General features: G+C 42.9%; 2 protein-coding genes across 2 annotated transcripts in view; one reads left to right on the forward strand and one right to left on the reverse strand.

Moving 5' to 3' along the window:
* LOC126199249 (leucine--tRNA ligase, cytoplasmic) overlaps nt 1–22,406 on the reverse strand; it is a 168,122-nt gene extending 145,716 nt beyond the window's left edge. The window contains exon 1 of the mRNA XM_049936044.1: nt 22,198–22,406. Within this exon, the coding sequence (XP_049792001.1) occupies nt 22,198–22,200 (3 nt within the window). The 5' untranslated portion in view covers nt 22,201–22,406. The remainder of the gene's footprint in view (nt 1–22,197) is intronic.
* A 286-nt stretch (nt 22,407–22,692) lies between these two features.
* The window catches only part of LOC126199250 (uncharacterized), a 48,375-nt gene continuing 44,252 nt past the window's right edge, over nt 22,693–26,815 (forward strand). The window contains exons 1-2 of the mRNA XM_049936045.1: nt 22,693–23,140; nt 23,284–23,454. Coding sequence (XP_049792002.1) covers nt 23,018–23,140; nt 23,284–23,454 — 294 coding nt within the window. The 5' untranslated portion in view covers nt 22,693–23,017. The remainder of the gene's footprint in view (nt 23,141–23,283; nt 23,455–26,815) is intronic.

Below are 26,815 nucleotides of genomic sequence, written 5' to 3' on the forward strand. Positions count from 1 at the left end.
GATGTGTGAGTGCAAGTGTGTGTGTGTGTTGTCTATTTCAGATGAATGCCTTTCTGACAGTATTTTTGTTGTGACTATATGTGGCTCAGCATCTCTGCTATAACTGTGTAATTGTCTTTAAGCAGTGTAACTGAAGGTGTGCAAATACATGAACTTCACTCATCCAGCATTCGAGAATGAGTGCAGTTCTATTCACGCAGTCAAAGCTCAGCATCAGGTATGGAGTTTTAATTTATTAGCTCTCTACTATGAATTCTATTTACAACACATTTTGCATATAGTATCTACATATATCACTGAATGTACCTGCTAAATTAAATAATTGGATGACCCTTAGTTCAGTCTAATTACAGTGGAGAAAGTTTTGCTTACAGTAAGATCTGCTTACAGCAACGTTTGCTTTCAATGGAAAGCAAATTAACCAGTTTATATTCATCCTGTGTTTCATAATGAGAGCACTTGGTGATTTCCAACAAACTTTAAGCATAATTTCAAACCTTCCCTAACCTTTTTCTCAGTTACATGCTTACAGGCAAATATTTCACAAATTAACTCATTTGCAGAGTAATCAGGTGATTGAAGCTGTTTTATATATGGGAGTTCGGTTCTTTGAAGAATGGGGAGTTTACTGAGGGTTTCAATAACAGTCCGAGTACCCCATCAGCAATAGTACAATTTGTCTATTATGTACCTGAAAAAAAAAAAAAAAAAAAAAATTCATGAAAAGTCTCAAGCAGCAGGAGCATTCCTGGACCTTGCCAAAGCTTTCAACAGACCCCATCATCATGCAATCTTATCAGAAACTGTGACGAGTAGAATCACTGGAAATCTCATGCAATTACTAGAAACAAATGTAATTGACAGACAACAACTGAAAGAAATTATAGATGATAACTGAGAAGTACTAGTGACAAGATGGTCACGAACAAGAAGTATACATTTTAGTGACCCTCAGGGCTCCATTTTAGATTCATCCCTGTTCATATGTTGTGTAAATTATTTTTCAAATTCTGTTGGTAATTAGCATCTGATCACTATGTGTGCTGATGACACATCTCGTGTCTGTTATGCAGACAGTGAGTCTAGCCTTATTGAGGAAATTCACAACTTTACTGAAAAGGCAATAGCTCTCTTTGAAAGAGACACTGCACAAGTTAGCATAGAGAATAAAGATTATACAGGGTGTAAATGGTATAAGGCGCCAAAATTATACAGATGGCACATCTCGCAATGCTCGACAAAAAAGTCTATTAAGATGTTTGCATATTTCCTACGGTTGTCCCAGAAGAAAAAAAAAACAGTTCATCTCAGGATAATGGTTTTGGAAAAGTAGATACTTGGCCGTGCACGTGCATAAGCAATCGGTTCCTGTTATTGCCCGCTGCGCGTATTGACATCGCGAGCGTAAATCAAACACGTAGGCAACTGCAGCCTGAGTGGCTGCGTCATTGTAATACACAGAGTGATGACAGTATGCGAGTAACCTGTGCAGATGTTATTGCAACTCTGTTAACTGTTAGGATGGAAAGGAGATATACTATAGCTGAACTATGCGATATGCATTTAATTTATGGCGAGGCAAAAGGTGTTGTGAGGGCAGCTGTACGAATTTATCGAGAACGCTTCCCACAACGACGAATTCCTGCACGAAAGACACTTGCTGCTGTACACCAAAGGTTTGTGTCATTGTAATTCTCTACTTGTATGCGATTATTATGCATTTACATCTTAATAAAGTACAGTAGTTATCTGCACCTTTGTAAATTTTTGTCCGTATGGAAAACGTATCTTCTGTTCTGATATGCTTTCCGTTTTTGTTACATCATGACAGAATACAACTGACGAGTACATATTTAATTTCCTTATATTGAGAGATACTGGCTCTTTACTGCCCCGCACAGAAGGCAGAGGCCCACAACGCGCTGATCGTATACTGGAAGCTGAGGAAAGAATTCTGGATCACATCCAGGAGGATCCTTCTCAGAGTAGTAGAAGCATCGCCCGCCATGTGGGTATATTGCACACTGTCGTTCATCGCACTTTGCAAGAGAAGCGTCTGCGGCCTTACCCCATTCAACACGCACAAGCATTGGAAGAACATTTCCCTCCATGACATGAATTCTCAGAGTGGTTTTTGTTACACAGTGCGCAGCATGATTTTGTCAACAAAATACTCGTCACAGATGAAGCGTGTTTTACTCGCGACGGAATAACTAATTTCCATAACGTGCACACGTGGAGTGTACACAATCCTCGCCACGTAGTGGCAACACATTTTAAGCAACGATTTTCCGTAAATGTGTGGGCGGGTATGCTCGATAATTACATAATTGGGTCCAATGTTTTACCTGCACATTTGACTGGGTGGTAACTATTACCGAACATTTCTAGAGGAAACATTGTTATCAACGTTATTAGAAGACATTCCGTTAGGCATACTTCATAACATGAGGTTCCTTCACGATGGTGCTCCACCCCACATTGGTCACAGAGTACGCAGATTTTTTGATAGTCGATTTCCAGGACGATGGATCGGGCGTTCAGGTCCACTTCAATGACCAGCACGCAACCCTGATTTAAATCCACTGGATTTTTACTTTTGGGGCCATATGAAGGAACTTGTTTATGCTAAGCCAGTAAATAATGTGGACAAATTGATGCAGAAGATTTTAGATGCTGCCAATACCATAAAGGCCAACGTGCACGTGTGTGAACGAGTGCGATGAAACTGGGTTCGCCATACTGAAGCATGTGTAGAAGCGAATGGTGGTTATTTCGAACATTTATTGTAGTATTGGTGTAAGAGGAAATGAAGTAATGGGTTTTCTTTTCGTTACGATGTTGTACAGAAGGAAGATAATGTGAATTTAGTATTCGTTATGGCATTGCCGTAAAAAGGTGAAACAGTTGATTGTCATTAATGCACAACTATCTAGTTGGTGATTGATTGAATTTGTACTAATGGAAATACATTGTGTTTGATATTAGCTTGTCAATACTACTATGACCTTCGTTATCAACTTGTTGAGAAACAGACTGGTTGTATTCAATTCACGTAAAGTGAATTACACATTCTTGACAACCCAAAAACCGTTACATTCCTTTTTTCGGTACCACCTGATTATCGGACCACATTGTCGCACACGTCTAATGATTTCAATCCTCTGGTCGGCTCATTGCCTTTCTCTGGTCGCCCCGTCATTGTAGGCAATAAGCTTGGTACGCCGTGTACTGTCAGTTGACTACGTAAACAGAAATGCGTATACTATCTATCCTACGAACATTAGGTTTTAATAATACAAAAATAAAGTACATGATACAATAAAATGTCATTAAACTTTTTTGTCAAGCACACCGAAATGTACCACCTGTATAATTTTGGCGCCTTATACCATTTACATCCTGTATATTTTATTTACTTTAATTTAAGTGGTCCAGATAGAAAAAATATTGCGAATGATGAAATTCTGTCAGAAACCTGTTCAGGATGTAAATTCTTGGGTTTGTACATACATTACCAACTTCTAGGGAAGCAGCAAGTTGACAATGTCTGCAAAATTAAAAAATGTAGCATCCAGTCTATATGTACTATCATTATACCTTAATTCTTTGTAGTCTTGTGGAATAGTACTTTTGGATGGGGTCTGCCAAAATAACACAAAAAGAGTCTTCAGGCTCATAGTGAAAGTGAAATGAGGCAGAACTTTTAAATGATGTTATGGTGTTGAAGATAGATACTTTTAAAAAGTGAGTTAAACAGTGGATAATTCATAAATAATAGTATATCTTGGGTATAACATAAATGATAGTGTAAGCAACACTCTGCCTTAAAAATAAGTATAGCAGTAAATTGGATGAACCAAACTACACTATGGAATGAATTATTGTCCTACTGCTTTAATTATTTAACTGTAGAAACTTCTCCGAGTCCACAAGTAATGCTGTAAATTGTACTTTGCTGACATTGTATTCGCATGTAAAACTGAATGTTAAGAGCAGAAACATAAATTTCAAAAATCAGATAATATTCTGACGGCCCTTTTCTGCTGTTGGAAAATTGTGTCCATGTTTAAAGCTTCAGATCCTCAAAAAATAATCCCATAGCTAAGAAGTGAGAGTACGTAGGAATAGTTCATCAGAGACAAGTGTTCACCAGGAGTTCCCCAGGGAAGTGTGGCAGGGCCCCTCTTGTTCTCTACCTATGTAAACGATCTAACAGATAGAGTAAGCAGCAATCTGCAACTGCTTGGCGATGATGCTGCAATGTACAAGATAGTGTCATCAATGAGTATGTGTAGTAGTATACAGGTTGATTTTGACATTCTTTGTGTTTGGTTTGATGAATGGCAGCTAGCTCTAAATATAGAAAACTTGAAGCTAATACGGATGAGTAGGAGAAAACAAATCTGCAATGTTCAAATACAGTATTAGTGATGTGTTGCTTCATACAGCCACACTGACTAAATATCTAGGCATAACGTTCAAAAGTGATACGAAATGGAATGAGCACTTAAGGTCAGTTGTGTGGAAGGCAAATGGTTGATATCTGTTTATTGGGAGAATTCTTGGAAAGGGTAGCTCATCTACTAAGGAGACCACATATAGAACACTTGTGTGAATAAGTCTTGGGTACTGCTTGAATGTTTGGGATCCCAGCTAGGATGAGTTACAGGAAGACTTCAAAGTAATTCGGAGGCATTCTACTAAATTTATTACCGGTAGTTTCAACGAACACACAAATATTACTGAAATTCTCTGAATTCAAATGGGAATCACTGCAAGGATGACAATATTCTTTTTGTGAAACACTATTGAGAATGGTTAGAGATCCAATGTTTGCTATTCTGACTGCAGAACGACTCTGTTGTTGCCATCAAGTGTCTCATGTCAAGAGTGTGAAGACAAGATACCAGAAATTAGAGCTCTTATGGAGGCATAGAGACAAGACATTTTTACTTCCCTCCATTTGTGACTGGAAGACAAAAAGGAATGACTGGCAGCGATACATGAACTAATTGTCAGCTTGCAAATTATGTATGTAGATATAGTGTTACCAGATTCCAGCTTATATACACTCATGATATAATGACATTAAACAGTGATTCTGTTCTCTTTGCCAGTATCTTCATGTGTTCATTCCAGGTCAACGGACAATCAATATAGTGATTCTGTTCTCTTTGCCAGTATCTTCATGTGTTCATTCCAGGTCAACGGACAATCAATATTTGAGCCTAAAAACTTTGTGTTTGCAGCATAGTAAACTCGTTTATTATTTATGTTTAAAGTGAAAACATAATTACATTATGAAAAGGATAGTGGCTGCTCACCATACAGCAGAGATGATGGGTCACAGATAGGCACAACAAAAAGCTGTCACAAAATAAGCTTTTGGCCAACAAGGCCTTTGTCAAAAAAAGACAATGCACACACACACACATGCCTCTCACACACAAATGACCATAGTCTCTGGTAGATGAATCCAGACTATGAACAGCAGTGCATGATGGGAGAGGCAACCGGGTTGGAGTGAGTAAGAGGCTAGGGCAGGGAGAGGGAGGGATAGCAGGGTAGGGGCGGGGGATGATGAAGTGCTGCAAGTGGGCTCATGATGCAGGTGAGAGGGGGAGAGAGGGAAGGGCAGCTAAGCGCAGTCGGAAGGTTACATAGAGGGCATGGTAGAGGGGGCAGGGGGGAGGGGGGGGGGAGTAAAAAGATTGGGTGCGTTGGTGGAATCAAGGGCTGTGTAGTGCTGGAATTGGAACAGGGAAGGGGGCTAGATGGGTAAGGACAATGACTAACAAGGGTTGAAGGCAGGAGGGTTATGGGAATGTAGGATATATTGCAGGGAGAGTTCCTGCTTACACCATTCAGAAAAGCTGGTATTGGTGGGAAGGATCCAAATGGCATAGGCTGTGAAGCAGTCACTGAAATGAAGAATGTCATGTTGGGTGGCATGTTCAGAAACAGGATGGTCCAGTTGTTTCTTGGCCACAGTTTGTTAGTGGCCATTTGTAGATCACATGACTTGTTCCACAGGTAGCCCTGCCTTTGAGGGACAGATAATATTTGTGAACGGACTGGGGCAGGTGATGGTGGGAGGACATGTGGGACTGGTCTTGCATCTAGATCTATTACAGTGATATGAGCTATGAGGCATGGGATTGGGAGCAGGGGTTGTGTGGGGATGGAAAAGGATATTGCGTAGGTTAGGTGAGTGCCAGAATACCACTGTGGGAGAGGCGGGGAGGATAGTGGGTAGGACATTTCTCATTTCAGGGCAATGCGGAAGGTAGTCAACCACCTTTCTTTAGGAAGAAACTATTAGTTCTAAAGGCTCGGGAGGGTCTAATTTTTATTTTTATCTGTGTCTATAAGCAGTACTACACACTTCATCTCCTGAAGTTAAGTACTACCAACTCCTTTGAGGAATATCTATACTGTTATTTCTTGTGTTTGCTTATTATCTCGCTGAAAATTTACATAATCTGTAGTGTAGACTCTCCCTACATCTATTTCTAGTGATATTAATCTAATACATAAAGTGTGGTGTCTAACTTGCACTTTAAATATCTTTTGGCTTTCCTAGACAATCTGTACTGTTTTCACATAGGTTAACTTGTCCTCAAAAGTAAAATAAAGGTTTTTTAGAAATAGATTAGCTTTTCCCACTGAAATAACCATAAGATTCATAGGTCCATCAAGAAATTACAAAACAGTATTCACATCAAACTGGAAGTTTTAAGTTCTTTTGGAGGGTTTACTGAAACACTGACCATAAGTTTACACTACTTTGAACAGACATAAGACAATTAGAATGAAATACAGTAGAAGCATTGATTGCATTGATCATGTATGTTGGGAGGTGTGCTGAAATGCATTTACAGTATGTTTTTCGTTTCAAATATGTATTAATGTGTCTAAATACCTGTGCTGTGTTTTCATATTTGCCAATATTCAGAATGAGATTTTCACTCTGCAGCAGAGTGTGCATTGATATGAAACTTCCTGGCAGATTAAAACTGTGTGCCAGACCAAGACTCGGACTCGGGACCTTTGCCTTTCGCGGGCAATTGCTCTACCAACTGAGCTATCCAAGTACAACTCACGTCCCGTCCTCACAGCTTTACTTCCGCTAGTACCTCGTCTCCTACCTTCCAAACTTTACAGAAGCTCTCCTGCGAACCATGCAAGACTAGCACCCCTGAAAGAAAGGATATTGCGGAGACATGGCTTAGCCACAGCCTGGGGGATGTTTCCAGAAAGAGATTTTCACTCGGCAGTGGAGTGTGCGCTGATATGAAACTTCCTGGCAGATTAAAACTGTGTGCCAGACCAAGACTCGAACTCAGAACCTTTGCCTTTCGCAGGCAAGTTCTCTAACAACTGAGCTATCCAAGCGCGAGTCACATCCCATCCTCACAGCTTTACTTCCACCACTACCTCATCTCCTACCTTCCAAACTTTACAGAAGCTCTCCTGTAAACCATGCAAAACTAGCACTCCTGAAAGAAAGGATATTGCGGAGACATCCACTGCAGAGTGAAAAATCTCATTCTGGAAACATACCTCAGGCTGTGGCTAAGCCATGTCTCCGCAATATCCTTCCTTTCAGGAGTGTTGGTCTTGCATGGTTCGCAGGAGAGCTTCTGTTAAGTTTGGAAGGTAAGAGACGAGGTACTGGTGGAAGTAAAGCTATGAGGACAGGACATGAGTTGTGCTTGGATAGCTCAGTTGGTAGAGCACTTGCCCGCGAAAGGCAAAGGTCCCGAGTTAAAGTCTCGGTCCGGCACACAGTTTTGATCTGTCAGGAAGTTTCATTTGCCAATTTTATTTTTTTAATAAATATGTGAATTATATAGGAATAAATGAAGTAGTTTTGTCGATAGGTATGCAAACAAAAGGTATAGAGCTTTGTTAGCTTTTGGAATGAAATTCCTTTTTCAAGCTTGTAGGAGAGACATGCAGTCAACTGCTAGCTCTTTCCTGGCCCACAGTGAGTGTACAGGGGTGAGGTCAGGGTGCAGGGTAGGGCGGTATGAGGTGGGGAGCGGTGGGGTGGGGTGGGGTGGGGTGGGGGACGGACAGAAGCAGGAGGCAGGTAGGGGACTGGAGGGCGGGGGGTGGGGTGGGGTGGGGTGGGGTGGGAAGCACCTGGTAGCTCGTGTGGGAGAGTAGAACTAGCAGACACAAATTGGGCAGGGGTAGTGTGACGGGGAATGGTGTACGTACACACACACACACACACACACACACACACACACACACACACACACTATTGGCTTCGGAGGGGTGACCTGGAGACATGTTTTTGTACAACCAGGTTTGGGAGGGAAAGGGACTGGTGAAATCTGGAAAGGTGAAGGTCATTGTGAAACAAGGAGTGTGATCCAGAAGGGGGGATTCCATATTTTAGGCAACATTTAAAGAACAGGATATGGGACAGGGTTTTGGCTAGGGATAGGAAAATTTTTCTGAACTAATGCAGATAAACAGAGCAGGGATCTATTGCACTGGGGTCTCCATGGCACAGGCATCCCTGAACACCCTCCACTCCCTCCACAAAATACTGTTACTATGCAGTCCCCACTACCAATACCTCATCACCCAAATTGAAATCCTGACACCCCAACACCTACAAGAACATTCCAAACACCTCCTTCACAAGTCATCTAGCCTGCTGAAATCCTGCTCCTGCCCTGGGGCACCACTTATCCAACACACTGGACTCGCGTTTGGGAGGACGACGGTTCAATCCAGTGTCCGGCCATCCTGATTTAGGTTTTCCATGATTTTCCTAAATCGCTCCAGGCAAATGCCGGGATGGTTCCTTTGAAAGGGCACAGCCGACTTCCTTCCTTATCCTTCCCTAATCCGATGAGACCGATGACCTCGCTGTCTGGTCTCCTCCCTCAAACAACCCAACCCCAACCACTTATCCAACCCCAATCCTACTCCCAGTGTTCCTCCTCGCCAACCCCTCATAGCACCCTGACACTGCCTACCTGACCATTTCAACCTACCACATCCTCCAAAATCCTCTGCCAACTCTCCACAAAATTCAAAGTCAAAACAATCCCAGAAAAATGTTTTTAACCTCTCCACCAAAATCCTCAGTCTCACAGAAGTTTCAGTCCTATCCACAGGCCTCACATTCAGCCCCATTACCATGTTTAACCATGCTGGACTTGTGAAAGACCTACTCTCCTTCTCCCATTCCCTATAGTGGAAACACTTCTTTGCCACTGACTCCTCCAACCAAAGGCAATCCAATCCTAGCATCGAACCCTGCCTGTCCCAATTCCTACCAACCACCCAACAGTGACCCTCCCACCCCTGGTCACCTTCTTGGAATTCCTAACTTTCAACCTGGCCTCACCATCCTTCCCCAGATCCCCCCCCCCCCCCCCAACAACCTTTCAGCAGAAGAAAGGACTGCCCTGCACAACCTAAAAACAGATCCTGACCTGATCATCCTTCCGGCAGACCAAAGTTCCACCACTGATGTGATGAACTGGAGTGACTGCCTGGCTGAGGGTCTTTGCCAGTTGTCAGACACCTCCACATACAAACTCTACCTAAGTGACCCCATCTCAGATGTCCAACATAACCTCCAGTCCCTGCTGAAATCCTTAAGCCCTTCCCAGAACCTCCCCCATGAATGCAGCTCACTACTCACCCCAACAACAGCCTGCACACCCATCTTCTAAATGCTCCCCAAAAGCCACAAACGTAACAATCCTAGGTGCTCCATTGTGGGTGTTTCTTGGCCCTTGCTGACCAAGATCTGCAACCAACTGTCCCACACCTAGCCTCCTACACTAAAGATACCAACACTTCAGCCACTGGCTCTCCACTCTTACCTCCTAAGTCCCTACTCAATACACTAACATCTGTCATGCCCATGGCCTTGCCGCGATTGAACACTACCTCTCCCAACAACCTGCAGATTCCGAACCCATTACTTCATTCCTCGTACACCTAACTACACTCTAATGCATAACTACTTCGCCTTTGAAGGGAAGGCATACAAACAAATTCTTAGCACAACCATGAGCAACTGCATGGTACCCTCCCATGCCAATATCTTCATGCGCCACAGTCAGAACTATAGAACATGTGGGAAAAAAAAGAAACACCATACAAAAATGGAGATCGAAAACTAAAAATTAAATGGAATTCGCCAAAAGTAGAACGCGGGCAACAGCCCGCGCGTCATTTGCTGAAATGGCTGATAAATCAGATGGCAAACCCAAGATGGAACATAAATTGGTAAAAAAACGGGCAGTCTAGCAGGTAGTGGCGGACAGTTAAAATTTGGGCGCAATGCATACACAGTGAAAGTTCAGTGGCACTGAGCAAATGACGATGGGAGGGCTGACAGGAGGTCGTCCAAGGCGCTGAGAGAGGCTTAATAAGCCGAAGCTTATTCCTGTGAAGGGAGGACCACTGGCACACCACCTCCTGACAGACGGCAATGCAGAGATCATGGGAGGGAATAGAAGTACTCGCAGGCTGAGGTACGAGGACTGCAACCTTTGCAGCAGCGTCAGCAGTCTCATTTCCTGGCAGACAGACATGACCAGGGACACACAGAGACATGACATTGGCTTCACCAAGAGTGAACAAGTGACAGTTTTCCTGGACCCGCTGCACTAAGGGTTGGGCAGTGTACAGCGCACACAGACTTTGGAGGGCACTGAGTGAGTCTGAGCAGAAGACACAATTGCGAAGGCTGTGCCGCCGGATTTACTCCATGGCCTGATACAAGGCAAAAAGCTCGGCTGTAAATACTGAGGAGTGAGCCGGAAGCCGATATCAAAAGACACAGGTGCCAATGACAAAGGCACATCCGACCCCACGGTCAGTCCGAGAGCCATCAGTGTATACAAAGGTACTAGCACTAAAGTTCCACACAAAGGTCATGAAACTGAAGGTGATAGACCGAGGCTGGAGTAGTGTCCTTAGGATGCAAATGAAGGCCAAGGTTAATATGGTCTGCTTCACGAAGCCAAGGTCACGAAGGGTTCACACCCATGGGGAAAGTTGCAGGTAGTGTGAAGTTAAAACTCTGTAGTAAGTGGCAAAAGCAGGCTCCAGGAGGTAACAGAGAAGAGGGATGAGCCCCATACTGACGATCTAAGGAACCATCACAGAAGGAGGCGTAGGAAGTGGGGCCACGTGTGGCAGACAAACGGCAAGCATAACTGCTGAGAAGAAAGTCATGGTGGTAGGACAGTGGTAGTTCAGCATACAGACTCTCAACCGGGCTGGTGTAAAAGGCGCCCGTTGCCAAACGGATGCCACGATGATGGATAGTGTTGAGACGGCGCAAAAGGGATGGGCGTGCAGATGCATAAACAAAGCACCCATAGTCGAGTTTCAAACAGACAAGGGACCGGTACAAATGGAGGAGGGTGGTTCAATTGGCATCCCAAGAAGTACCATTGAGGACACGCAGGACACAGAGGGACTGCGTACATCGGGCTGCTAAGTTAGAGGTTTGGGAGGACCAAGAGAGTTTCCTATTGAGCATGAGCCACAGGAATTTCGTAGTGTCAATGAACGGAAGGGCAACAGGCCCAAGATGTAGAGATGGTTGGAGAAACCATTTGTGCCACGACAAATTCATACAGACGGTTTTGTCAGTGGAAAAGCGAATACCAATGGCAATGCTTCAGGAGTGAAGATGATCAAGACAGCGTTGAAGATGCCACTCAGTAAAACAGGTCCGTGGAGAATTGCAATAGATGGCAAAATCATTGACAAAGAGGGAGCTGGAGACGTCCAGTGGGAGACAGACCATTACAGGGTTAATGGCAACAGCAAAGAAATTACGCTTAGGAGAGAACCCTGAGGCATACCATTTTCCTGACTAAAGGTGTCTGACAAGGCAGAACACAAACGCACCTTAAAAACTCTGTCTTGAAAAAACAAAAAGGGCAGGCTCCCACGGAAGCCCCACGTGTAAAGAGTATGGAGGATACCAGTTCTCCAGCAGGTGTCATAGGCCTTCTCCAAATCGAAAAACATGACCACAGTCTGGGATTTCCGCAGAAAACCATTCACGACATGGGTGGACAAAGTAATGAGATGGTCAACCGCAGAACGCCCCACTCGAAATCCACACTGTGCATTCATGAGTAAATGGCGAGATTCGAACCACCACACCATCCGAACACGAATCATACATTCCATCACCTTGCAAATGCAGCTGGTAAGAGAGATGGGGCAGTAGCTAGAAGGAAGGTTTCTGACCTTACCGGGCTTAAGTATGGCTATGACTGAGGCTTCACGCCAACGTCCAGGAAAAGTGCCCTCAGCCCAAATGCGGTTGTATGTGTTAGGCAGAAAGTGCTTGCCTGCAAGAGAGAGGTGCTGCAACATCCGAATATGGATAGCATCCGGCCCTGGGACGGAGGACCAGGATGAACTGAGACAATTATCTAGCTCTCTCGTAGAAAAGACGGCATTGTAGCATTCACGATTCGGAGAAGAGAAGGGTATTGCCCGAGCCGCCTCTACTCGTTTCCTATGGATAAAGGCAGGGTGATAGTAGGAAGAGCTTGAAACTTCCACAAAATGGTGGCCCAAGGTGTTGGACATAGCAACAAGATCCACAATGACATCTGGATCTTGGTTCCAGAGAGCCACTGGAGGTTGGCCTACATGACAGACGAAGGATGGAACTGTTAAAAGAACTCGTGAATGAAATCCAATTAGTTCTTTTGCTATCCTGAAGAACTCGACGACACTTTGCACGTGTCTGTTTATAATGAATGCAGTTTTTCGGTGTAGGGTGGCAGTTAAAAACATGGAGGGCACGTCTCCACACGCGAATTGCGTCGCAACGCACTTCAGTCCACCAAGGGACTGGGACATGACATGGTAAAGAGGAAGTGCGAGGAATGGAACGTTCTGCAGCAGTAAGGATAACATTGGTGAGATAGTCCACTTGCTCAACACAACTGAGGAAATCTTGTTCTGCAAAGGTCGACAGGGAGGAGTAAAGCTGCCAGTCAGCCTTTGTAAGCTGCCATTTAGGCATGCATGTGGATGGGGTAGGATTCAGCAGATGGAGAGCACACGGGAAACGGTCACTCGAGTAGGCGTCAGAAAGAATGTACCACTCAAGACTATGGGCAAGCTGGGCAGTGCAAAAGGATAGGTCCATATGGGAATAGGTGTGCGAGGAGTCAAAAAGGAAAGTGGTTGCACCAGTGTTAAGGCAGAAGAGGATGAGTTGGTTAAGAATGTCAGCAATGAGGGCACCTCTCTGGCAGGTCCTGAGAGAACCCCAAATGGGATGATACGCATTAAAGTCACCGAGTAGCAAAAACGGTGGAGGTAGCTGTCCAATACGCTGAAGGAAGCCTCCCCAGGTGACATCGCAGGATGGAAGGACATAAATGGTACAGAGGGAGAAAGTCAGTTGGAGAAGGAAAGGGCGAATGGCAACAGCTTGAAGACGGGTAGTCAGGAATATGGGTTGACTATGAAGGTTATCTCGTATAAGCAGCACGAAGCCCCTATGAGATGGGATGCTGACCTCAGGGGGAAGGTCAAAACGGATCGGTAAGTAATGTGGAAGCTCGAAGTGGTCTTGAGGATGCAACTGAAGGCAGAGCACAATGGGATGCTGCGATGCTAGAAGCTGCCGTAAATCCTCTGTGGGGGACCACAGGCTGCGAACATTCCATTGGAGGACTGTCATGAGGAGGAAGAGATGTAGGAGTGTCAACTCTGGGGCTGCCGAGGGACAGCCAGTGGGAAGTTGCTACTGCAGGGCACAGAAGCAAAAGGATCCTGCTCCATGGGGTCCACAGAAGCAAGAAGCACTGGCGTGCTTGTGCGGTCGGTCGGTGGAGTCCAATGCTGAAAAACGGTTGGTGGTGTGCATCGGCGAGACATAGGTCAGCCAGGCTAAGTGACCACGTGGCGACACCGTCGAGCAAGATCTTCGAGTTGGTGAAGGAGAAGATAGTTTGTCTTTAGCGGACTTCTGCGAGCCTTTCTGGTTATAGGAAGAATTGAGTGTTGTTTGGCTGGAGGGACAGAGGAAGTCTTCTCGGGAGTACTTCTGTCTTTTCTCGCCTACAGGTTGTGTAGCTGGTGGCTTCGCCCCTTTACGAGAGAGTTTGACAGTTTGTTGTACAGCGGGACGGCGATGCTACCTTGACACTGGGTGACTTCACAACCTCAGAGCCAAATTTGATGTTGCATGTCTTCGTAGCCATGTCCTTCATGGAGCGAGGGGTAACAAGAACTGAACTATAAGTGCTAGACAGGAGAACACAGGGTTTGCGACTAGACAGATACTGGGCGGTTTACCTGAATCTCTTGAATGGCCGCTCACCTAAATACAATAAGACAATCCCAGGAAAAGGCATCATGGCCGCCATTGCAGTTAATACAGCGGAGAGGAGAAGGCGGACATTTGCCCTCATGTGCATCCCTGCCACAGGTTACACATTTGGCAAGGTGTCGGCAAGATGTTCTTGTGTGATTGAACCGATGAAACTGGTAGCAGCACATCGGATTCAGAATGTACAGCCAGCACCATCCTATCAAAGGTGAGGAAAAGAGCACGAGTGGGCATCAAGGAGGAATCGACCTTTTTCATTACATGATGGACGGCAATGACACCCTGGTCAAAGAGGTAAGATTGTATTTCAGCATCAGTTAGACCGTCAAGCAGCCTGGTGTAAACAACACCATGGGAACAATTCAAAGTTATGTATGCCTCGACAAGAATATGGTAGCCGTGCAGAAGTGAGGCAGCAAGTAGTTGTTGAGCTTGAGAATCAGAAGCCGTCTCCAAAAGCAAAGTGCCATTCCGTAAATGAGAGCAGGATTTCACAGGGCCAACAATGGCATCAACACCTTTCCGAATAATAAACGGACTGACGATGGCAATGGACTGACCGTCTTCAGTACGTGATACCGCATGGAACCACAGTGTAGCGGGAAGGGTCTTTGAATAATTAAGTTCACGTTTCATCAACGCAAAGGATGAGTGACTCATCACGAGGAAATCCCCCACAATTACCAGCGTCTCTGATGGCGCGCTCCTTCCAACAGGGGCCCCCCTTCAAAAGAGGGTGCACCCACCTTAGGTGATTGTTCACACCGCAGGTTTGACTGAGGGACCAATGGGCAATCTGGGAAGGTTACAGTTCAAGCATCACCCCTCCCTGGAGCTGGCCTGTACCAGGGGGTGCGTGTGAAACCTACCTGTCAGCCCGGGGCTGGGAATTATGCATTACCCAGTCAACTTTTATGCATCAGACGCGTGGGCTGGCCTTCAGGAGCACACAGGGAGGAAGAAGAAAAAAAAGAGGATCCTCAAACGCCAAAGTGGAGGAATGAGAGGAGAAGGGAAACAAAGAAAGGCAAAGGGAGCCAAAAAGAAAGTTGAGACTGTTCGCAGGTCAGCGACAGAATGCAGAACATTCCCAATAATACCCCAGACATGTTCCCCAAGGGAGGGGAAAAAGAACAGCAAGAGGACAAAATGCAGCAAAGGCTGGGGCCTCGTGGTAACCAAGCATGAACCCGCCAAAGAGTGGCGAGGCCCCTCTCCCCCTCCTATTCGCCGATTTCCACCAATAGCATGCAATGAAGGAAACTCCAATGGAAAACACCTATTTCCGCCAATGACAACATGCAATGCAAAGACCAATAAAAGAACACCTAATACCCTTCCTCCTCACCCTCATATTCAATGACAGAGCCCCTTCATAGTATATAAGCAACCAAACTAGAGCTCATTCAGCAGTTAGCAGCACACCTTCTGAGGAAGGCATCTTGCAATAGGCACTGAAACATCGGAATGTTATGGTTGACAATGCAGCCTCACACACAGAAGAATTTTATTGACTGTGACAACGGCTGCAGAAGCCTATGTTTACAAACATTATCCAATTTACGGTAGTTGACATTTGACAGTATGCAGGTTGCAATGCTTCCACTAGTAATACACCCATGGGAGCCTGGCATTGTGGAATCCCACCGTGTTACCACTTCTATTAGTGCAAAGCATTGTGCCTCCCAATCATCAGGTACAAAACTTTTCTGAACAGAAAAAATTCAATTAATTGAAGAAGAAATGTAATTCTGGCCATAACTAAAATTAAATTAAGAAGAGATTTTTACCATGCTTAGACACACAGTCAAGGTCTATACCATATTCAAATTCAGAATTTTTACTTGATTTTTATAGCATGAACTTTGTGCTTGTTGTGTGTTAAATATTGACAAATCTGCAAGAAACGCCAGTTTTGGAACCTTATACATAGCAAACACAATGTGACATGCAGCCTTGGAAACACCTGTTAATGAGCACAGTATTTTGGCAAACGTGGTAAACAAATGCATTTTAGTGATTCAGTAGTTCTGATGTTATGTGATAATACCATATCTTTGTATAGGAAAATTTCATTTCTTTCAAAAACACTAACATTATTGCAGTCCTAATTAAAATTAAGAACAGGTTCTTGACATGCTTACAAACACTATAGAGATCCATACCATATATGAAATCCAATTTTTTTTTTTTTTCTTTTTTACTACATTCATGCCCATAAATTAAGGATAATTGCAGAATGTCGTGCCACACAACATGGCACTACACGAAACTGGCACTAATAGCATGGGCACATAGGGAACACTCACAACACAGATCTGTAAGTCCACAGTATTGGTGATAAGTTGAGAAAACAGTCCCAAAACACCACTGTTTCCTGCACATGTACCCCGACATCAATATGGGATATGATCACAATGCACATGTACACAGGCCACACAATGGGCTGGCATACTCTGAATCAGGTCGTCGAGCAGCTGCTGGGGTATAGCCACCCATTCTTGCATCTGTGCCTTGCGTAGCTCCTGAAGTGTCTTAGGGGTTTGAAGACATGCAGCGATACGTCGACCGAGAGCATCCCAGACATGCTCGATGGGGTTTAGGTCTGGAGAACAAGCAGGCCACTCCTTTTGCCTGATATCTTCTGTTTCAAGGTACTCCTCGACGATGGCAACTCGGTGGGGCCATGCGTTATCATCCATCAGGAGGGAGGTGGGACCCACTGCACCCCTGAAAAGGCGGACATACTGGTGCAAAATGATGTCCCGATACACCTGACCTGTTACAGTTCCTCTGTCAAAGACATGTAGGGTGTATGTGCACCATCATAATCCCAACCCACACCATAACCCATGACCACCATGCAGGTGCCTTGCAAGGACATTTAAGGGGTTGGTATCTGGCTCCTGGTTCACACCAGATGAAAACCCAGGGAGAATCACTGTTCATACTATACCTGGACTCGTCTGTGAACATAACCTGGGACCACTGTTCCAATGACCATGTACTGTGTTCTTGACACCAGGCTTTACGGGCTCTTCTATGACCAGGGGTCAATGGAATGCACCTTGCAGGTCTCTAGGTGAATAAACCATACCTGTTCAGTCGTCTGTAGACTGTGTGCCTGGAGACAACTGTTCAAGTGGCTGCGGTAAGGTCCCGAGCAAGGCTACCTGCAGTACTCCGTGGCTGTCTGCGGGCACTGATGGTGAGATATCGGTCTTCTTGTTGTGTTATACACTGTGGATGTCCCGTTCTGTAGTGCCTAGACATGTTTCCTGTCTGCTGGAATCATTGCCATAATCTTGAGATCACACTTTGTGGCACACGGAGGGCCCTTGCTACGACCTGCTGCGTTTGACCATCCTCCAGTCGCCCTAGTATTCTATCCCTCATAACGTCATCACAATATGTATTCTTTGAGGCATTTTCAGCACACAGTCACTATTAGCACGTCTGAAAACATCTGCACACTCACTCACTGCACCATACTCTGACATGCACCAACACACCTCTGCATATGTTGACTGCTGCCAGCGCCACCGTGCGACGACCGCAGGTCAAATGCACCACATGGTCATACCCAGAGGTAATTTAAACCCGTAAACTGCCCACCAGTGTTGTTTCACCATGTATCAGCATTATCATAATTTATGAGCATGAGTGTAGATTTTTGTAGGAGAGACTTTAAAGCAATTTTCTTGTGCCACAGAGAGCAGAGCACTGTGATGGCTGCCTGCAGACAGTACTTGTCTAGACATCGTAACTCTGGATCTTGAAAGCCCAGGTGCCAAGTAATTTCAGAGTATAGTCTTACCTAACATTACAATTACTGTAACAGGATAGTAAGCTTCACTTTATCAGTCTCTATAGGTTAGTGGTTGCCTTTCCCTAATTTTGTATATAGCTCCACCCAGGAACTTCCTTTACCGTTATTACTGTAAATTCTTTTACCTTGTTTAATTCCTTTTCTAAATATAAATTTGTATTTTCTGTAATATGTACATTCATCTACTAACTTATTTCCTTAGATATGCAGTATTCTTTATTTCTGGCATGAAACTAATCTCCTTAGCGATACAGTTATTTGCACTCCCCTTGCTAATACATAGTGTACACAAAGAGCAGGCCGATTCCAAATCCACTTTTAAAGTAGACACCCAGCAAATATTCATTATTTATTAATTCATTGGCGTGCTTTATATTAGTTTCACTGGAGAGTTTTCTGCCTAGTAATTTTGAAGACTGCTTCTTTGATATTCAGAGAATTAGAGACTCGTGAAGAACATAAACACACAGTTGAAAAACTCTAACGTGAATTATTTGCACAAAAATGGAAGGACTGGTAGATGCTGACAGTGGAAAAGACAAATCTGAATTCGGGCAATACTTACCATATGAATTATCTTGGAAGGTGCACTGAAAAAAGTAAACTCCCATTTATTCACTTTCAGATATAGAAATGTTGACTGAAATTCACTATCTGGAGTTCTGAAGTTATCAATATTGAAAGGATTTTAAGATGAAAATTATGGTCAGAAAAGGGGGGAGAGGGGAAGGTTCTGAAAATACACACAAAATGATGCAGGTGAAATTACTTTATTTGGGTTTAAACCAGCTACATTAACTTTCTTTGCTCCTTTTATAAGGTTCTGTTATACTGGATACTTCATTTCAATGTTTTTGACACTAATCTGCTTTGTGCTAAATTGCTCCTTACATACGGAGAAACTTGGCTCGACATCTACAGAAATGAGTGCATAGTATCTTGTCAGCATCTGTGAAGTACGTTCAGTCAGGTTGCAAAGGTTTCCATATCTAGATTGTTCTTCAAATTTAATTCGAATTTGTCTTTATCAATTCCATAAAGGATGATCCTAACACTTATCAAATTTTTCCCCCTGTTCCTGCTACTCCATGTCTTCTTCCATACTCTGAATCACATCAGACAAATACTTGTAACCATGCGCTGCAGAAAGTTCTAACTTTAAGTCGTTGTTGCTGACTAATTGTTGGGCCTGCTTAACAGCTGCTGTGTCCAGCAAGTCTGGGGCACATACGCAGCGTTTCATTTTATCAAAGCTTTTGCACAAGAAAACTGTATCTTATCCAAGTACCCCACCTTGTGATGACAAGTAAATGTGGAAGGTGGAACCCTGTATTTCCTAATACAAATATTGACAACTAGGAGCCTTTAACAGAATTGCCTTCAGAGCAGCAATGAAATAATTTACTGTGCAGTAATTTTCCCTGATACTGTCACAAACACAGTGCAGGACATGTGAAATACATGTCATATAGTTGACATTGGGGTACACTCCTTTTATTCATTGGAAAGCCAAAAGCATGTAGTGTGCTTGTTCAAACACCACAAGCCCAACTTTTTCACACTGTATGTCTCCCCCTGAACACAGGTCCATACACGAGTTGCGGAACGATTGTTTTATCGTGCATGCATTGAGTTGGTACATTTTGAAAAGCATAGATTTTACCCATTCACTAGGTAACGGAACAAGCAACACATTCAAAATCTTTGCAGCTAATCGTTACTTTCTCGTAACATGTATTCCACTTCACGTTTGCTGATTTCCTCTTACTTTCTCTAAAACGTTCTCATAAAATGGCTGTATATAACTTTTTCTCAATACTGACCTTTGTGTATACTTCTCCAGAAATGATTTGAATGCAGGATTGTTTACCTTCTGGATTAATACTATGAAAGTTGCCACTCACTCACACAACAAAAAGACCATCACATCTAAGCATTCGGCTTACAAAGCGTTTGTCAAAAATTGACGACAGCCCCCCCCCCCCAAACCCACACGAGATAGCTGTCTCTAGCAGCTGAAGCCACACTGTATCACTGTATATTTCATAGTAATGTTGCATTCCATCCAGGATTTTCCATTGTTTGATTTTGACCTTGTGGATTAGAATACCTGACTACATTAATGACATAGCAAGATCTGCACTAAACTCATTCAATGACTGCTGCTTTTCAGATCATGAAATGATATGTACCAGAGCACACTGCTTAGATTCTGACTTGCTAAGTTCAATATTCTTTAAGTGTTTGTTGTTCTGGGTGTGTGACCATTGTTGACTTCTGAGTAAAGAAAGAGAAAATAAAAAAAAATCTGTCCAAGCTATTAAAAATGCAGATAAGATGGGGGAAAGGTGCAAAATGTAGTAATCTCTCAAAAAGTTGAGAGAACCTGTGCTTATTTTGCTTCGCTTCATGCCCACGAACACATATATTGGCTTGTCTGTGTGAAAACTGCTATACTTTTGGAAAGGTGCCGCACTTCAAAATACTTTCTTTAGTTAGCAGAGATAAACTATAGGGAGGTCATCTACATATCTTACAGTAACTAGACTGCAGGTACAAATGTGAAAGGACATGAAAGGCAGTCAGTAGTTGAGAAAGGAGTGAGCCAGTGTTGCAGCCTATCCAAAATTTATAAGACCCAAATGTTGAACAATAAGCAATGTTTTTAGAGAAGAAATAAGAACTTCAGGGATTACTAATTACAACTTAATACTGTAACGAGAGATCAAAGGCTTTGGATTACAAGTTAAACAAAAGGGATTGTGTCTTAAAACCAGAAATTTTAGAGAATAGTCATGTTACACAAAATTAGATTACAAAATGGGTCAACAAACAGTAGATGAATTCTGCTATTTGGGCAGCAACGTAACTGGTGATGTCCAAAGTAGAGGCAAATGGCTGTATGGACACTTCCTCAGAATCAAGGAACTGTCAATTTGGTAGGCCTAATGCAGAGAAGTTTTAGAAAGAGTGTGTGTGTGTGTGGGGGGGGGGGGGGGAGGGGGGGTATAAAATACCACAGCCTGACTACAGTTATGCAGGTTTAACTGGATGTAGATTGCAGGACCTATGTAGAGGTGAGGTGGCTTTGGACATTACATATTACCAGTGACAGCTACAACAAGCCAGTCCACAGATTGAAGTCATGTCAGTACTACTAACTAATTGATACGCTGTTGAAACCTTTTTGCCACTATCCCCAAATTGCAGGTTGAAATTCTGCGGCCGTTCAGTGCTATTTCAGTATTCTCCACGTTGCTTTCATGTTCTTATTGACAGTTGTGATTTAACTTATCATTAGTTTTTCTACGACATCGATGAAATAACCGGTGCCACCTAACACATGAAGAAATATTTCAAGAATAAACACACCATTTGGTCGGTGTTTCTTAGATTAGTGCGTGAAGCCCTTTGTACGTTGTACCAGAACTTCAACACACGATAATATCATCCATGCTGAGAGTGTCTGCACCATCTTTCCGTATATTTCATCTTTTATAATCCAAAAGTTTAAAAATAGCGGCGCTTATGTGCATGACTGAGTCGTAATATCGTATGAATTAATATATATTTCGTCTTGTTACCCGCAAATGACCCCACTGACGCGTGGCACTCACCCGCAACCATCCTCTGATTTTTGCACCAGTACATATATTCGGGTACTACCAACCACTATTACGGGACATAAGCAAAATCATAATATTTTCTAGCAGCCAAATTCTGTTGTGCGTTCGGAGTGAGCACATTATGGAAAAATGTACTTGCAGAGTCTGCCATCCGTTCCGAAATATAAACCATTCTTTCCAGTGACTACAATAAAATACGTATGTGTTAGGAAGAATTACAGGTCAAGTGAATAACTGGCACTCACTGCGAAACAGTATAATATCCCGTATTGTTACTGAATTTGGGGGAGGAATAGGGAACATGACTGCTAATCTATTTGCAGATGCAGAAGGCGCAAATCTATCAAGGTCGAGATCGTTAAATAAAACAGTTATCATACCATTTAGATGTGAAACTATTTCGTCACGATTTTTATAAGGTCTGTCTGCACAAACTTCAAACACTGGCACGTGTACTTCCTCCACTTCTAATGCAAGTTTCCCTCTTCCTCGTCATGCCTTCTAGCAAAGCCAAACATTTAAACTGCCAACCTTACTTGGCAATTGTTGGGTTTCCCACTTCATAAATCGCAATAAGTAGTTTATAATAGTTTGAGAATGAAGCGAAATATCTTCCAAGTCTGTAAATGATTCGAAGCTGTCTTATATCAGGCGTTTTTATCTGCTTTGGTTTCTTTTAATGTTAGCTAATACAGTGGTCAAATTTGGCTATTCTGGAAACAGTCAAATTCAATTTGAAATCGTAAATTGAACATAACAGCATTATGTGTGTACAATGAGTAAATTTAGTATGGTCTTAATTATTAAATGGCACCGTAACATTAATTGTCAACATATTTCCAACACAGATTTGTAAAATACAAGTACTGAAATCTTGTGTGTAGTGTTTGTTTTGGCCGCCGCCACTTGCGCCCTCCATCCAAAATAATAAATCTCAGTGCCTCAGCTGAGTGCGGTCGCACGAGAGTTTGTGGATACAAATTTTGTTTAAGTTTGGATAAGTTTCAGAACGAGTGATTTGACTTTGATGTATAGTTTGGGTTGGTAACCGAAGGAAAACTTTGTTGTGTACTCAATGCGTCTGTAAACAAAATAATCTGTTGATTATATTGAAGTGCCTCAGTTTCCACCTAGGGGGCCTACGTGACGTGTGGTTTCTTTGTTTGAGTTTTTTATTTCCGAATATAATTAAAGCTCGCAATGCTCATTTCATGTAAGTGTTTGAATGTCACAATCGACACTCAGAGTTCAGAAATAAAAGACGTTATTATTGCTAGCCTGGGTCTGAATGCCGATGAGGAAGCCGATAAATTTTTCAAGGAGGTAATATTTATCTTTCTTTCTTTTTTTTTTTTTTCCTTCAGAATTCCATCGGTTGATATCAGATTATTTACGAAAAAAAATGAGTACCCGAAAATGTTCGTAATGCATTGCATAATATGTACACATACAATTCTTTTTTGCAGACGATATATGCTGTTGAGCATGCAAGAATATCAAAAATCCAGTCCTGCCTTGTGCAAATTAGATGCATTGGAAACTGGATAATTAACTTTTGTTTAAACTGTTCCACAAATACTCACGCTATCAGGAGGGATAAAGGAGCAGCGTTTATTCTGTTCACCAAAGCTATGTTGGTATGTATCAGTACATATGAGAGATTCAAATGACACAATGAATGTGATATTTTCTAATAACATTCATTCATAACACTTTTAACTAGATATCCCCACTTCTTGAATTTGCAGTAGGCTGAGATTCTGATGTTTAATCAAAATCTGGTACAGTCAGTTCTGTAGCTATCTTGCAAAGTGAATTTGGAATGAGATAAATTTTGAATGTGTAGGAAAAACGTCATGCTCTGAGCATGCTGGAAACTTGGTCAATAATGGCAATATGTGGACGAAAAATGCCGAGGTCAGAATGTGGGAGTGATAAAGACAAGAGGCAGGGCTTTATTGAAGTGCAAATTTTGATCTTCAACCTCAGGCAGTCACTAAGCATTTTTCTCAACTTTCAACCTTTTTTTTTTTTTTTTTTTTTTTCCAGAGAATATTAAGTAGTCATGATGTCAGTAAATGCGAAAGGAGAGAAGATAATATAAAATCAGTAAAGATGAGAAACAACCAATTTCAATAGTGCTTGTTTTCAGTAACCACCAGAGAGGACCTCGCCCTGTTCGTGCTAGTCAAATACGGACTAAAGTTATTATTAAAGTCTGTTGTTGTTGTAAGGGAACAATTTCTATGCACCAAAATTATGTAGGCTTATTGTATAGCTGACACACACACACCATTATCTTCCCTCATGCACGACTATCACAACATATTGCACCAAAAACAATTTCTTTAATATGGTGTATTACTGAAATGAAAGGCCTGTCCAGGACCTTTCATCGCATGCATAATTTGGTTGACAGATTAAAATAGATTTTGAAATGATACTGTTGCACATCAGAGATTATCCCTTGTCATTGTCTTCATGAGGTGCCAGATTTAATTTGCAAAGAACTCTCGTAATTTTATGCGGGTGATACAGGGTTTGTGTGCCAAACTGATTCCCAAGTGTATAGGGACTGTCATGATGACAGGAAAGTGGGTAAAAGTTACGTATTGGATCCCCTTGCACTTTTCAATATGGCGCGGACATAAACATTAAGATCCACTGCTGGTCAGTGTGTAACAACAACCGTTGTTTGTCTTCTTTCACATTTGTTACCTTCACCAGTTCGCAACCAGATTTTCCTTTTGACCTAACCTAGACCTCGGGTTGCACTACAAATCAGTCTGTCACCACAACCAAGATTTTGTGGGGAGGGGGAGTGGAGGGCGGTTCTAGTACAACACTTTAATCGGAAAGTGATTGACATGATTCATCATGTACATTAAAACACACACACTTAGACTGAGTGGGGTGGCACATTCGTTAGCACACTGGACCTGCATTCAGGACGACGACGGTTCAATCCCACGTCTGGCCATCCTGATTTAGGTTTACTATGATTTCCCTAATTCGCTCCGGGAAAATGCCAGGATGGTTCCTTTGAAAGAGCATGGCCGACTTCCTTTTCTGTCAAACTGCCTATTGGCTTCTGTCTCGGGTTCTTCGGCCGACGTTCATCTAATGATTTTTCTGACGTTTCGCCAGCACGAGTGGCTGGCATTGTCAAAGCTTCACCCTCCATTGCCGGTGGTGAACTGGAGGCGAGCTCGCGGCCGCAGACTATATGTACCTGGCGCGCCAACGTCTGAGGGCTTCTCCGCGGTCATTTCCGGTGCGGTTCTCCTCTTGCTACCTGCGACGGTCGTTCGCTGCAGTACGGGAAGCCAGGATCCGTTTACCTTAAGGCTAAACGGATCCTGGCTTCCCGTACTGCAGCGAACGACCGTCGCAGGTAGCAAGAGGAGAACCGCACCGGAAATGACCGCGGAGAAGCCCTCAGACATTGGCGCGCCAGGTACATATAGTCTGCGGCCACGAGCTCGCCTCCAGTTCACCACCGGCAATGGAGGGTGAAGCTTTGACAATGCCAGCCACTCGTGCTGGCGAAACGTCAGAAAAATCATTAGATGAACGTCGGCCAAAGAACCCAAGACAGAAGCCAATAGGCAGTTTGTCAACAAGTGGCCACAAAAGCCTTAACAATTTTGTTCCTTTCCTGTCCTTCGCTATTCCCGATGACCTCGCTGTTAGATCTCCTTCCCCCAACAACCCAATCCCCACCCAACACACACTTATTTCTGTCACAGAATAATATAAATTGTAGTACAACCAAAAATTAGACAATGTAGTGTGTCTGTTTGCAGTACCATATTAGTTTCACTGAGTCAAACAAAAGCTATAAAGTTTACCGGCTTTCAGAATTTCGTTGTCGTTAGAACTTTTTTTTTGTATGTTAGTTGCTCTGTTTCTATTCATGCAGAAGATACTTTAGTGTGTCTTTTTCAGAATGTAGCTTAATTCTGAGCTTTTGATTCTGGTTTCTAAATAATCTTTATGAATTGTGGTTGATCATGCAAAGTTCCAAAAAAAGTTAAATAGTTAAACATAGTCAGAGTATTTAGCATCCATGATTTTAATCCCACTGAATACCATTTGGCTAATTGGTCGGAGTTATCTTTGCAACTAGTTACCTGCACTCATCTTTTATGAATATTACTTTTGTCCCCAAGATATATTTCTCTTGTTCTGTTTCGAGACAATTATAATTACAAATTATGTCTGCTGTCAAGCTTTGTGAAATAGATGTGTGATCCAGATGTAGCACTCGATGTTGTCCCATCACCCCTTACAGTTGCCTTAAGTGACTGCTTCATATTAAACATGATTCTGTCTCTAAAGGGCTGCTGGAGAGAAGGGGCTGAGGGCAGGGAGTATTACGTGTATTCCTCTTAACAGTTTGGGAGCAGTATTGTTTATATTACTGTCCAGCCATTGTGCTGTAGGGTTTCTATGGTTATATTAAATCACTTCCATTGAATGCTGGGATAGTTCCTTGAAAAGGCTGTGCCTAAAGCCCCCATATTTGTTTCACTGAACTTACCGTCTGTCTCTGATGACTCTGCTTTTGACAAGACATTAAACCCTGACCGTCCTTCTTGTTTCCTTCAGCTTTCCTTTATGTGTTATCTGCACTGCTTTTGTACTCTTTAAAAAATTTGGTAGGTGTTGGATTTTATTTCTCAGATTTCTCATCCAGCATAGAACATAGTAATGTTATTCTTTACTGCATATTCATTGTACAAATCCCACCTGTTGAAAAAACTGCTTATGCAAATATAACAATAATGGAAATTCCTGGAAAAAATACATAAGATGCATTGCACATAGAAACACTTAAGAAACAATAGTATTGACACTAGTTTTTGAGCTTTTTATCTGTCTGTAGTAGAAGTTCATACATTCACACACACAATAACTCAGACACCCAACTGCTCAAAACTGTGATCTAAATATTATAGGCCTACCTATGTTTTGCAGGATTTTGCTTTCATTTTC

Source organism: Schistocerca nitens, chromosome 8, assembly GCF_023898315.1.
Source record: "Schistocerca nitens isolate TAMUIC-IGC-003100 chromosome 8, iqSchNite1.1, whole genome shotgun sequence".
Lineage (NCBI taxonomy): Eukaryota > Metazoa > Arthropoda > Insecta > Orthoptera > Acrididae > Schistocerca > Schistocerca nitens.